Source organism: Balaenoptera musculus, chromosome 1, assembly GCF_009873245.2.
Source record: "Balaenoptera musculus isolate JJ_BM4_2016_0621 chromosome 1, mBalMus1.pri.v3, whole genome shotgun sequence".
NCBI classification, from domain to species: domain Eukaryota; kingdom Metazoa; phylum Chordata; class Mammalia; order Artiodactyla; family Balaenopteridae; genus Balaenoptera; species Balaenoptera musculus.
This window is the reverse complement of record NC_045785.1, coordinates 81,744,471-81,759,598: the sequence shown is the minus strand read 5'-3', so window position 1 is coordinate 81,759,598 and position 15,128 is coordinate 81,744,471. Positions and strand designations below refer to the sequence as shown.

General features: G+C 42.3%; 1 protein-coding gene across 1 annotated transcript in view; it reads left to right on the top strand.

Annotated features, from left to right (window-relative positions):
* Nucleotides 1-5,459: 5,459 nt before the first annotated feature.
* Nucleotides 5,460-15,128, top strand: part of DIPK1A (divergent protein kinase domain 1A) — a 131,262-nt gene continuing 121,593 nt past the window's right edge. The window contains exon 1 of the mRNA XM_036853191.1: nucleotides 5,460-5,570. Coding sequence (XP_036709086.1) covers nucleotides 5,517-5,570 — 54 coding nt within the window. The 5' untranslated portion in view covers nucleotides 5,460-5,516. The remainder of the gene's footprint in view (nucleotides 5,571-15,128) is intronic.

Below are 15,128 nucleotides of genomic sequence, written 5' to 3'. Positions count from 1 at the left end.
TTTTCATTTGGTTGAAACTTTGTCCTTGTTATCCGTGTTTATATCCTTTACCATAAGAAGTCCCAGACTCCCGGGTCACTCTTTGTCTCCTACCCACTAACTCACTCAAAGCTCTTCACATCACCTATTTTGAATCCCTTTACCACACTCCCCAATTTCTGAGACTCTTCCACTGTGTCCTCTGGAATTCACAGTCCATCTTCATCAAAAACCTTTGTATCCTCAGTCTCTTCTCTGAATATTTCCTTCACCTTCCTGTTCTAGAGCAAACCTGGTTCACCCCTGGTGGATGCTGTTGTCCCTGCAGCCTTCCCACAGCCCTTGTACCACTGGACTTGGAGGTGGGAGAGGGATCCTCTTTGCTCTTCATTGCTTCTCTCAGGTTATTCTCCCCGCCTCCTATCTAATTCCTCCCCCTACCCAGTATTTGTTTTTTTAACTCATGTCCTCTGGTGTTATCACTCTCCTCATTGTGGTAGTCCCCTACTCGCTCATAGATCACTCTGCTTTATTTCTCAAGGACTTTAGCTTTTGACTACTGGCATCCTATCCAGCATCTCTCTTGTCCTAAATCTTGTTGTTTTCAATATATACATAGATAATCCTCATGGTACTCTCTCTTTGACTCTCTTCTAGTGACACTGTATTCCACACTCCTCAGCCATTCACTGCCATTTTCAGATTCCACCCTAGGCTTCATCACTTCTTCATACTCTTAATTTCATGTATCCCACTCTAACTACCACATTGTTGCGGTCACTCTGCAGAAGTGAGATAGATTCCTCCACTTAAATTTTGTTTTGGATGTCAAGATTGATGATGCTACACATGTACCAGCTTTTTCAGAGTATGAAAAAGTTTGTTACATACATAAAGAAGCTTTCTGGGGAGAGTAGGGCAGGCTCCAAACTGGTCTGAATATGGCTTGAGGGAGCAGAGAAAGGAGACTTTCTTAGGGTTTATGGTGGTTGGGGGTGGATGGGGCCAGGGTGAATGGTCCCTCACATGGACTGGGTCTTGCATAGTTTGAACTTCCCACTGACACCAAAGGAGCAAGCACCTGGGCTTTCTTATCAGTTTTCCCAGATGTGGGGCACAGGGAAAAGAGAAGTGGTGGGGCTTGACAGCTGTCATTGAGTATCAAAAATGGAGCCAGACCCTTTATGTTATACCTACCTTTTCAGATCATTCCCCCTTGTTCTCTGACTCCTATAGTTCCTCAACCCCACAAGGACTGGCAATTCACTGATCCTACCACCTTTTTCTGTCCTTAATCTCTCCATATCTACTCTTCCCTCATTTTAAACTCCATGGTGAATCATAATCACTCCCTTACTTACATCCTTGACTTCCTTGGTCCTCTCTCCTTGCTCTTATTTCCTTGGTAAAACCTGATTACATAGAATTCTAAGCCTACTCTGAGCCTGCATCTTGGCAGTCAATTATTGATGGAGGAAAAAAAGCACAATCACACTGACTTATCCCACTTAAATTTATGACCATGAACTCAAGTGGGCCCTTAATGACACTCAGCAAGCATATGATATTTTTTTCCTAGTCTATTCATCTTTCCATTCTCCTGGATGACTATTTCGCACCTTCGCTTCTCTCCTCACCTTCCCTTGCTCTTCTGAATCTCCTCCCCCCGGATGACCTGACTTCCTATGTCTCTGAGAAAACTGAAACAATCAGAAGAGAACTTCCTCAGATTCCCACAGCCACTTCTACCACCTGCCTGCCAGTTTCCATAGATGAACAGACTGTGCTCCTGTCTATAGATAATCCTTTCATTTGTGTGCTAGATTCTAAACTCTTTCCTTCTCAAGGACACTGCTCCAGCAATTCTCTCTTCTTGCCCCTTCGTAAAATTTTCCTTCTCTTCTAGATCATTCTTATCAAAAACAAATATTTCTCCCAATTTTTTGGCCAACCCACTTTTGGCTCCACTTCCACCACCAGTTACTGTGGTAGTGGGCTCCCCACCACCATTTTGGGGCTCCCCTTTGCAGGAGAACTTCTCAAAAGAATTGCCTATAATATTAGCCATCTCCAATTCCTCTCCTCCTATTTTTTTCTTAAACCCATTCCAATCAAGTTTTCCCTCTTTTGCTCCGCTGAAATATTACCAGTGGCTCCATGGTACCAAATCCAATAGTCAATTCTCAGTCCTCACTCACATACTGAGCACTCACACCTTCTTGATAACATTATATTCACTTGGCTTCCAGGCACCTCACTCTCGGCCCACCTACTTCACTGGCTGCTCCTTCTCAGCCTCCTTTGCTGGCTCATCCACTCTCCTGCCTTGAAGTTGCAAGGTTTCCTCCTTGCTTCTCTTCTATTTATACTCACTCCCTTGGTGATCTTGTCTAGTTTTGTGGCTTTAAATATCATTTAAATGCTGACACCTCTCTACTTTTTTGACAAATATAAGTTTCTGATGACTTTTAGATCATACTACTGAACTGGCAACAACTCCTATATATCTTGGCTCCTCCCTTACCTCTTTGGTACAGTTCCTCAGAGCTATCTGTCTCCTGGTCTGCAGTCCTCAGTAAGGGGACCGAATAAAACATTACTCTCATCTTTAAAAAAATGTTGCTATCTCTCATATATCCCTAGCTTGGACCACCCTTCTTAACCCTGGACTCATATGTACAACTGCTTACTCAAGATCTCCACTTGAATTTCTAATAGATGTCTCAAATGTAACAAAGTCCAAAACTGAATTCCTGATCTTTCTCCCCAGAGCAACTCTACCTTTAGTCTTCCTCATCTCCATTGGTTTGTTTTCTTTGTTACATATCCCCTATCAGCTTGATTATCCTATTTGAATTTCTTGTTTATTACATTTATTACTTATTATTTATTACTTATACTTATGTAATATCCACAAGCCCTGGGGTTTTTGTATTTTGCTCAGGTATATAACCAATCAACTAGAACAATGTCTGGGTGCTCAATTAATATTTATTTATTGAATGAATGAAAGAACGAATTAAACCAGTACTTATCATACTTAGAAATTACCTTAGTCTCTTAATCCAAACTGAAAATCAATGAAAAACGAGTTTATTTGCCAGCAATAAAATACCACACAGGTTTTTTTTTTAATTTAATTTTTATTTTTTATACAGCAGGTTCTTATTAGTTACTTATTTTATACACATCAGTGTATACATGTCAATCCCAATCGCCCAATTCATCACACCACCCCCCCAACCCCCCCTGCGGCTTTCCCCCCTTGGTGTACATACATTTGTTCTCTGCATCTGTGTCTCTATATCTGCCTTGCAAACTGGTTCATCTGTACCATTTTTCTAGATTCCACATATATGCACTAATATATGATATTTGTTTTTCTCTTTCTGACTTACTTCACTCTGTATGAGTCTCTAGGTCCATCCACGTTTCTACAAATGACCCAATTTTTTCCTTTTTATGGCTGAGTAATATTCCACTGTATATATGTACCACATCTTCTTTATCCATTCGTCTGTTGATGGGCATTTAGGTTGCTTCCATGACCTGGCTATTGTAAATAGTGCTGCAATGAACATTGGGGTGCATGTGTCTTTTTGAATTATGGTTTTCTCTGGGTATATGCCCAGTAGTGGGATTGCTGGGTCATATGGTAATTCTATTTTTAGTTTTTTAAGGAACCTCCATACTGTTCTCCATAGTGGCTGTATCAATTTACATTCCCACCAATGGTGAAAGAGGGTTCCCTTTTCTTCACACCCTCTCCAGCATTTGTCGTTTGTAGATTTTCTGATGATGCCCATTCTAACCAGTGTGAGGTGATACCTCATTGTAGTTTTGATTTGCATTTCTCTAATAATTAGTGATGTTGAGCAGCTTTTCATGTGCTTCTTGGCCATCTGTATGTCTTCTTTGGAGAAATGTCTATTTAGGTCTTCTGCCCATTTTTGGATTGGGTTGTTTGTTTTTTGAATATTGAGCTGAATGAGCTGTTTATATATTTTGGAGATTAATCCTTTGTCCACTGGTTCATTTGCAAATATTTTCTCCCATTCTGAGGGTTGCCTTTTCATCTTGTTTATAGTTTCCTTTGCTGTGCAAAAGCTTTTAAGTTTCATTAAGTCCCATTTATTTTTGTTTTTATTTCCATTACTCTAGGAGGTGGATCAAAAAAATCTTGCTGTGATTTATGTCAGAGAGTGTTCTTCCTATGTTTTCCTCTGAGTTTTATACGTGGTAATAAAATACCACACAGGTTTTAAACCTGTGTCTGTGCTTGGATTGGGGGAGGGGCAGACAAAAAGCATCTCTTCATAAACGGAAAGCACTAGAACAAAGTTTAGGTAAAAACCACAGTAATAGCGAGTAAAGGTTTGCTTCTGGGGAAAACTCTTGTCAGAGCAACAGGCCCGAATGAGTTCTAAGTGGCCACCTAAGCTTTGTTGGCGTCACGTGAAAAGGTGGTATACCGGGTAAAAAGAAGCAAAAACATATCTTCCTCCATTACAAGTTACTAGGATCAACAGCTGTTCTCCCGCTAGGGTGGCTGTTTTTTTCCCTTATTTGGACTTCACTGTCAAAAGAAAGACACCACACCCTGTGTTATGTAGCCTTAACTGAGTAGCTATGCCACGTCCCAGGTCTACTGTCTTCAGTACTGTATTAAATTCAGTAATATTTTTCTTTTTTTCTTTTGACGCAGGGTTCCTGGGTGGGGCCAGGAAAACTCTGAAGCTGTCTGAAAACAATACAGACCCAAAAGGTCAGACTTTTAAAAAAGTACTCAGGAAAAAAGTTGAAGGCCGTTAGAGGAGAACTGTATTTGGCGGGCACGTTGACTTCAGCAGAGGAGAGCCCCGTCTGCATTTGCTCAGGGGATGCGCCCGCCGGCACCTCCTGCGGCCAAACGGACCACCGTGCTCCAAGGAGAAAAAGCCGGTCCCCCGGGAAGGATCCCCAAGCTTCCCTTGAATTTCCACGCAACCCGCCCAGACACGTCCGGCCTGAAGGAGCAGAGTCCAAAGGGAGCGTCAGACCCTCCGGGCGGGGTGGCGGAACGCGCAACGCTGGGAGCGGGGAGCCCGGAGCAGGCACTTAGGTCGGCGTCGTCTGAGCGCTAGGCTCTCCCGTCTGCGGGGCGCAAGCCCTCACCCTGCCCGGCCAGCCCCTCCCGGGTCCGAGGGTGCGACACCCCCGCTTCCGCGGCGCCCCACCCCTCCTCCGCACGCCTCCCCTTTAAGCGCGAGGCGCATTTGGATTTGTGTCGGCCAAGGCGAGGCGCGACTCCCCTTTATGCCGGAGACGGCGGCGGCTCTGACAGCCGCGGCAGCCCGGCGAGCAGAGCAGGAGGCCAGGCCTCGGGCCGCCGGCTGCAGTCACCGCAGCGAGGCCGGGAGAAGCGCGGCGCGCGCCGCCGCGGGGGCGGAGGAGTGGGCGGGCCCGGCCGAGCTGGGGGCGGGGGAAGGCGGGGAGCCGGGTCGCCAGCGCTCGGGTCCGCCTCTGACTGCGGCGCGGCGGGGCGATGTGTGATTACCATGGCGAGGAGTCTCTGTCCGGGGGCCTGGCTAAGGAAACCCTGTTACCTCCAGGTAGGCCGGCGGCGAGCCCGGCGCGCGCCCTCTCGCTGCGCGGGACTCGCCCGCCTCCCTCCTCCCTCCCTGGGTCCCGCGCCCGCCCGAACCCCGCTGCCCCCTGCTGTCCGGCACCTGGCGGCGCGCCCTCCCCCGCCGCCCGGGCGCCGCAGCCCCAGCCGCTGTCCCGCCGCCCCCCGCATGTCGGCCGGCCCGGGCTCGCCCTCGCGCCCCTCGCATCCCGAGAGCCCCGGGACGTGACCCGGGTGCGACCCTACGCCCCTCGCGTTCGGGGCTCCGCAGTCTGGGCTCGGGACGTGCCGCCGTCTTCTCCCTGGTCCGGTGCTCTCTTCCCCCCTCCGTGGTGGGCCCCTCAGGAAGGCTGTTCTCGACTCTGTCCTGAGTCTTCAGTAGGTGGTAGGAAAGGTGGTGTGTCATTCCTCCATATTTTAGAAAATTATGGTAATTTGTCACGTCAGTGTTTTCCCCAAACCCTGGAGAAGCGGCATGTGCCTCGGGCTGAACGCCTTGGTTCGGTCTCTCCGTCACACCCGTGATTTAAATGGGAGGTAGGGCTCGGAAGCCCAAGCGAGGCGGATGGATGTTTGCGTTTTAAAAGGAAGGGGACAGTGTCTTGGCCGATCTCAGATACCCCAACAATGCAAACGTAATTCTCAGTCATGTCATGTGTACTGTTGGCGTGTTAATTTTTCATGATTTCCCGTTCCACCCTCTGCTCCGCTGCCAGTCTGTGTCTTCGAACCCTACTACTGTCTTCATGTACTATTGGTCACCAGGGGGACCTAGTAGACACCGTGAGTAGCTGAGCGCAAATCCATCACCCCAGTGGAAAAACAACTACAACTCAATGCCTCGCGTGGGTCTGCAGTGGCCTCTGCATTCAGAGGACAGTATTCCTTTACCGCTTACCTTAAAAGGCTTAAAGCTATTGATAGATTATTTTGGGATGGGAATTCGTGCTCAGCTGGTGCTTTTATCAAATATTTTAAAAGTTGAGAAGAAACCGTCATGGGGCAAGTAAGTCTCACATTTTTGTTTGGAAATTGCATGTGTGAATCATTACTCTGCAATGAGTGATGTACTGCAAGTTGGAAGCATGATTGACAGCCCATGATATGAAGAGTATAGGAGTAAAACGGAACGTTCTGAGTCTTTGTAGCAGCTCCACCAGTAGTAACTGTGCCTTGAGTAACAGTAGAGCAACCCCGTCTAGAATTCAACCCAGGCCAGCTACCTCTTTGTAACCCTTTATGTAAGAGGAAAAAAAAAAAAAAACCTTTCCAGACTCTATCCTCAAAATAAGTTTATTGAGATATTTTAAATGTTTTTTCTTAACTAAAACTGTCTAGCTATTTATTTATTTATTTTTTCGATTTCGTGGCAGACTTTTAGACTTTGACTCATTTGGTTCTCAGTGTTCTCCACAGGTGTGGTTCTGACAGTTTTTTTGGCACCATAGTACAAGAGCTTTCAGATTGGCTGAGTTAAGATTAGTTTTACAAATAGTTATGCTTCTGTTAATGGGAAACATTTGGTATTTCTGCCTTCCTGAATGTGTGCATCATTATCTATTACCAAATTAAGGTAAACTCAGGTTTTAAGCATTTCAAAAGGATTTGGGGGCATAGTGGTATTTTAGTAGGCTATTTCTATATAAAATAATGATTAAGTAGAAACCTTTATTGATTATAGTATTATATTTGAGATAAATAAATTTAAAACTTGGGAACCTGGTACGCTGGTGTTTTAAACATTGTCTTGGCATTAGTATTTATTCTCTTTATGAATTTCTTTATGAATTTTCTTGTTAGTTGTCCCTCACCATACTGTTTCAATTTAACCAGCTTTTACAAAAAGGCCTTCAAATTATTCGTGTCATGCCTTCTTCTGTTCTCTATTGCCTAAATGCCTCACCTTATGTTTTTAATACTTCCTCTACCATTAGGTGCTTCAACCTTGAAATTGTTTTGGGTGAAGTCAAAATAAAATATTTTCATCTAAGACTGTTATACAGCTAGCTACTTAGTTTCTCAGCCACTGAAAGTTGAATTAACATATACAGTACTCCTATTTTTATATTTTTATTGTTTTCTTTTTCTTGAGAATAAAACCATGTTCCTTTGGGAACAGCATGAGGCATGAGGACAGAGCTGAGTTTTGTTCATTTGTGCATCTGGTTCATTATGCCCTTGAAAAAATTTCACAACTTTTCAGTTCCATAGTTTCCATATCGTGAAGTGGAGAGTGTAGTTCTTAGCTGAGTAATCACATGAATGTAGTGAGGATTAGCTAGATGAAGTTAAATCTATTTTGTGACACCTTTACTACATTTTTTAATAGAGAAGCATATGAACTTAAATGGTAAATACATATAGGTAAATATGTTAAATTCCTTCAACCAAAGGTCCCTGACTTTCTACCATCCCCCTTTTTATTTATTGAGTATTTATTGATCTGGGGGCATGATATGACTTAATTTTATTGACTCCATTATTTACTTAATAAATATTTGTTGATGCCTCTCACATGCCAGAAACTCTGTGAGGTGGTAGGGATTCTACAGGAGCTAAACAGAACACCTTTGTGGTTCTCATGCAGCTTAAAGTCTAGTCAGGGAGACAAACATTAATCAAATAATCTTAGAAATATATAGTGACATGAGGTATCACCTCACACCGGTCAGAATGGCCATCATCAAAAAATCCACAAACAATAAATGCTGGAGGGGGTGTGGAGAAAAGGGAACCCTCTTTCAGTGTTGGTGAGAATGTAAATTGATACAGCCACTATGGAGAACAGTATGAAAGTTCCTTAAAAAACTAATAATAGAACTACCACATGACCCAGCAACCCCACTACTGGGCATATACCCAGAGAAAACCATAATTCAAAAAGAGTCATGTACCAAAATGTTCATTGCAGCACTATTTAAATAGCTAGGACATGGAAACAACCTAAATGCCCATCAACAGAGGAATGGGTAAAGAAGATGTGGCACATATATACAATGGAATATTACTCAGCCATAACAAGGAACAAAATTGGGTCATTTGTAGAGACATGGATGGACCTAGAGACTGTCATACAGAGTGAAGTAAGTCAGAAAGACAAAAATAAATATCGTATTTTAACACATATATGTGGAATCTAGAAAAATGGTATAGATGGCCTTATTTGCAAAGCAGAAATAGAGACACAGACGTAGAGAACAAATGTCTGGATACCAAGGGGGAAGGGGGTGGGGTGGGAGGAATTGGGAGACAGGGATGACGCATACACACTATTGATACTACGTATAAAATAGACAACTGAGCGGAACATACTGTATAGCACAGGGATCTCTACTTAATGCACTGTGGTGTCCTAAATGGGAGGGAAACACAAAAGGGAGGGGATATATGTATATGTATGGCTGGTTCCTTTTGCTGTGCAGTAGAAGTTAACACAACATTGTAAAGCAACTAGACGCCAATAAAAATTAATTTAGGGCTCCCCTGGTGGCGCAGTGGTTAAGAATCTGCCTGCCAATGCTGGGGACACGGGTTCGAGCCCTGGTCTGGGAAGATCCCACATGCCGCGGAGCAACTAAGCCCGTGCGTCGTCACAACTACTGAGCCGGCGCTCTAGAGCCCGCAAACCACAGCTAGTGAGCCCGTGTGCCAAACTACGGAAGCCCGCATGCCTAGAGCCCGTGCTCCACAACAAGCCACTGCAATGAGAAGCCTGCGCACCTCAACAAAGAGTAGCCCCCGTTCACTGCAACTAGAGAAAGCCCACGTGCAGCAACGAAGACCCAACACAGCCAAAAATAAATAAATAAATAAATTAAAAAAAAAATTTAACTTAAAAAAAGAAATATATAGTGACAACAGTAAGTGCTATGAAGGAAAAGTGAAGGAACAAAAGACTGCGTGACAGGAACAGAACAGTTTCTCTCTTTTTAAAAGTATTTTACTATGGAAATTTTTTTTTTTTTTTAAAGCTGCGTTTTATAGCTACTTTATTTATTTATTTATTTATTTATTTATTTATTTTGGCTGTGTTGGGTCTTCGGTTCGTGCGAGGGCTTTCTCCAGTTGCGGCAAGCGGGGGCCACTCTTCATTGCGGTGCGGGGACCGCTCTTCATCGCGGTGCGCGGGCCTTTCACTATCGCGGCCCCTCCCGTTGCGGGGCACAGGCTCCAGACGCGCAGGCTCAGTAGTTGTGGCTCACGGGCCCAGCCACTCCGTGGCATGTGGGATCTTCCCAGACCAGGGCTCGAACCCGTGTCCCCTGCATTAGCAGGCAGACTCTCAACCACTGCGCCACCAGGGAAGCCCCGGAAATTTTTATACATACATAAAGCAGAAAAGAATAATGAACTCTCATGTACCTTATCACTTGCCCTCAACAATTATCAGTATTTTGTTTCATCTCCCCTCCCCCATGTCCTCTTTCCAACTAAAGTATTTTGAAGCAAATTTCAGGTATCACATCATTTCATCCAAATACCTCAGTATGAATTTCTAACAGATAAGGATATCTTTAGACATAATACCATTATCACGCCTAACAAAATTAATAACAGTTCCTTATTTTCTCTCACTCTCCTCCTAGATATGCATTACCCTGAGAGGACTGACTAAATTCAATTTGCCATGGGGTGGGTTTACTATGATTTGAGAGGGTCTCTTGGTAAAAACAAAGCAAAAAACTCTCCGCTTATCAGCTTGTTCCTACCGGAAGTTCTTTGCAGGGAAACGAATTCTCATTTCAGGTTTTGGGAGAATGTCTTAGAAAATGTCTGGTTTAATTAACATTTTCATGTAAATGTAATATTTTAATTTAAAGTGAGGCTGTAATTAGTCAACAGATATAAAAGTTCTTGTTTTGTTTGGAACTAGGGGGAGGGGTGAAGAGTACCGAAGGAATTGAATGTCAAAGATAGGGGGAAGAGATGAAGGGCCAGCAAGAAGAGAGGGAAGTTGCAGACACCAGCTTTGTATACTTGCCGTTTTGCTGTTCATCTTCAAGTGGGTGGAGTCAAAAAAGTAGTTTTGTCCTGAGGTGTTCGGGCCTTAGGGCTTGCAAGTTCCTCTTCCTACTGCAATTTACAGGGAAAAAATGTAAACAATTAACTTAATTATAAAGGAGCTTCGTTCTCAGTATTTCTTTAATCCAGATATCACTGTGGTGATTGATAATGTTTCTAGAAACCGTAGTATTACGCAATTATGATAAGTTTTCAGCTGTAATATGGCTTAAATAGGCATTTATGGACTAATGTGGGGACCTAAGTACTTTTTGTAGTTTTGTTTATATAGCAAAAGAGATTCTACTGCTTGTGAAGAAAAGAACTGATGTGGTGTGTCCATGTAGTAGAATGTTATTCAACAATAAAGAAGAATGAAGAATTGATAAGTGCTATAACATGGATGAACCTTGAAAACACTGTATGAAAGAAGCCACTCACAAAAGATCACATATTCTATGGTTCCATTTATATGAAGTGTCCAGAAAAGGCAGATCTATAAAGACAGAGAATAGATTAGTTGTTGCCTAGGGCTGGGAGGGTTGGGGGGAAATGGATATGAGATTTCTTTTTGTGGTAATGGAAGTGTTCTAAAATTGATGCTTTGTACAACTCTGTGAATATACTAAGAACCATTGAATTGTGTACTTTAAATGAATAAACTGTATGGTTGTGAATTATATCTCAATAAAGCTGTAAAAAAAAAAGAAAGAAAAGAAACTGAGTTTATCCCATTCATGTGGTCCTTCTCTCTGCCTCTTGTTGTAGATTCCACCAATGCCAGCTTTTTGGTGCAGGGAGTACCTCATCCAGAGGACTGGTGCAGGCACACTGTTTGCCTTTGCGGCCTCTCTGTGAGCCAGGAGGGATTGTGATAGCTCACAAGCATTTACCTGAGCAACAGGCAGCTCATGGCCAGGCAGTATTCTCAGAGCACACTAACTTGCGGTTGTCCTTCCTAGCTATTTTGTTGAAAACTTAACCTGGGAAATAGTACTTCCTGGACTAGCTAAATGTTGTGGCACATTGAACGGAGTAGAATCCTGCCTCTGAGAACAGAATCTGTAGGTGTGTTAACCAGTTTGGACCATTTTTAGGCAGTGTTTTTCTTCCACACATCATTGTGATGATACTCCTTGTGGCCTGCATGGTGACCCAGAATGACACTTGCGTTTGTCTGTTTTTAGCATCGTGTTTTCTACAAATTAGGAATCACTTGGTTTAGCGTTTACTCAGTCTGAGTGGGACTGATAACACAGCAGCCCTGTAATTCATTGGTTTTACTTTTTAATACCTTCTTCCTTCTCACTATCATTAAGTCCTGGAAGAATGAAAGTTAAGACAATTTAAGCTAATTCTCTATACTTAGATTAGACACATTTTCCATTCCAGTTATTCTGCCTGCATGCCCTGTTACATATAAAAAGCTGGTGCAACTCTAATGGAATTTGAAGTCTGAGATACTTGGGTACTTCTGAAGATTTTTCAAGTCCTTTAAATCGCAAAAGTTTTAGATTTCTTAAGGCATCCTCTTAAAAATGACTAACAGTTTCAATATGTGTTCAGTAGGGCTGTCATGAATGGATGGATAGATGGCATGTTCTAATCAGGGTGTTGGCACTTGTTTTAACATTTCTGATACTTGCCTGGCTCTTTGACTTACATTAGTACTAGTCTTCAAATATGACTACTGTAGATAGTTTGGTTATGACTTCATGTGGATATTTTGCAGGATTTAGTGCCAGATAGGGTTACTGATACGGATTAGCTGGTAATAGTGATAATGTTGACAAATATGGTAGTAAGACTAATACGGCTTTTTGCTCATTTTCAGCTCACAGGATTATTCTAAATCTAAGGATAGTAAGAGCAAGTAGTTGTTTCCTATTCTCCAAAGGGAGAAGGACTATAGGTAGCATGGTTTAATAATATAGCTTTATTATACCTGCTGTTCAGAGTTACACTTGTGCCTTTGCCTGGAACTATATCTCCAGAATGATGATTAGCTTTCTGAGACTTGTGAATACACAGGGAGCATCTGTATCCCATAATGTGTCTTAAATTCAAGCATAGAATTATAATGCAGCCTTTTGATATTACCATAAGTTGCTTTTCTACCCCTGTTAGAAACTCAAAGAAATGGTGAATTCTCAGGCAGACTTCATCCTCACACACTTTCAGGCTGTAGCATATAGTAAAAAAGTTTCTTCATTGTCATCTTCTCAGTGCCTCAGTTTTTCATCTTAATGTTGTTTTGTATTCTTTATAGAAGTTTTCTTTTTTTAGAGGTTTTCATTTTAATGTTTTCATTTTTTAAAGTTACTTTGAAAAACAATACTATACTATTCTGTTAAATACCATCTTTTTACATTGATTGAAAAGATAAATGTCTCACATTCTTAACGTATCTATTTCTAGACATTCAAATATTTTGTGAATAATCTTCCTTTAAAACCCTTTAATCTAGAAAGTATATGAGTTTAGAAAACCCAGGATACTATAAAATGAACATGTTTTAAAAACCCAAAATATTAGTGGATGAATTTTTCTTTAGAAATAGTAGGGGATTTTTTTGATGACTATTTAATGAAATTAAATAATTATCTTTTTAGGTATGATCATGATGTTGTGGGTATGTTTTTTTTTTCCTTTGTTTTGTTTTTTACTGTGGCCAAAACACACAGTATAAAGTTTACCATCTTAACCATTTTTAAGTGTACAGTATAGGACTGTTAACATATGTGCATTTTTGGCAACAGATCTGTAGAACTTTTTCATCTTGCAGAACTGAAACTGTACCCATTGCACAACAGCTCCTCATTTTCCCCTCCTCACCAGCCTGGTGACCACATTCTATTATACTTTCTGTTTCCATGTGTTTGACTTCTTTAGATAACTCATGTAAGTAGAATCATGCAGTATCTTTTTTTAAATTTTATTATTGTTTATTTTATTTATTTATTTTTGGCTGCGTTGGGTCTTTGTTGCTGTGTGCGGGCTTTCTCTAGTTGCAGTGAGCGGGGGCTACTCTTCGTTGCGGTGCGCGGGCTTCTCACTGCGGTGGCTTCTCTTGTTGCAGAGCATGGGCTCTAGGCACCAGGCTTCAGGAGTTATGGCTTGCGGCCTCTAGAGCTCAGGTTCAGTAGTTGTGGCGCACGGGCTTAGCTGCTCCGCGGCATGTAGGATCTTCCCGGACCAGGGCTTGAACCCCTGTCCCCTGCATTGGCAGGCAGATTCTTAACCACTGCACCACCAGGGAAGCCCCAGAATCATGCAGTATTTGGTTTTTTTTGTGACTGGCTTATTTTACTTAGCATAATATCCTCAAGATTCATCCATCTTGTAGTGTATGACAGATTTCTTTCTTTTTAAAGGTGGACTAATATTCCACTGTATGTGTATACCATTTATCAGTCGATGGACATTTAGGTTGCTTCCACCTCTTGGCTATTATGAATAATGCTGCAGTGAACATGGGAGTTCTAGTATCTCTTTGAGATCCTGCTTTCAATTATTTTGTGTATACACCCCAGAAGTGGGATTGCCACATTATAGGGTACTTCTATTTTTAATTTTTTGAGGAACCTCTGTACTGTTTTCCACAGTGGCTATATCATTTTATATTCCCATCAACAATGCACAAGGGCTTCAGTTTTTCCACATCCTTGTCAGCACTTGTTATTTTCTGTTTTTTGGGTTTGTGTTTGTTTAGTGGCCATCCTAACGAGTGTGAGGTAATATCTCGTGGTTTGGATTTGCATTTCCCTGATGATTAGTGATGTTGAGCATCTTTTCGTGTGCTTGTTTAGCCATTTTCATGTCTTCTTTAGAAAAAGTTTCTTCTTGATTTATTGTTTCAAAATGATGTTTATTCAACAGGGTTATGGGTTATTGTAAACAGAACTCCCTTTTCTTTCCTAAGAAGGAGAAAGAGGAAGAGGGAGAGATATTTAAATACATTTAGAGAAAGTGAGAAAGCAAACAAATGTAGGACAATGTTAGCAATTGATTAATATAGGCATACAGCATAAGGGTATTAATTGCACTATTCCTCTAAATTTTCTGTAGATTTAAACATTTTCAAAAGAAAAGGTTGGGAGAGAATAAATTAGGCTGGACTTCACAATAACTGAGTCTGACTAGAAATGAATGAACTCTGTCCAAAGTTACATTAAGGGTTAAGAAAATGAGATTTGATAGAGCATGTTTGAAGTCAGGGATTAAAGAAAGCATTGTTAGTTTCCCAGTGGTCCTATAACAAATTGCCACAGATTCAGCAGCTTAAAACAACACACATTGGGCTTCCCTGGTGGCACAGTGGTTAAGAATCCGCCTGCCAAGGCAGGGGACACGGGTTCGAGCCCTGGTCCGGGAAGATCCCACATGCCGCGGAGCAACTAAGCCCGTGCGCCACAACTACTGAGCCCGCACACCTAGAACCCGAGCTCCGTAACAACCGCAACAAAGAGTAACCCCCCGCTCTCTGCAACTAGAGAGAGCCCGCGTGCAGCAACGAAGACCCAAGGCAGCCAAAAATAAGTAA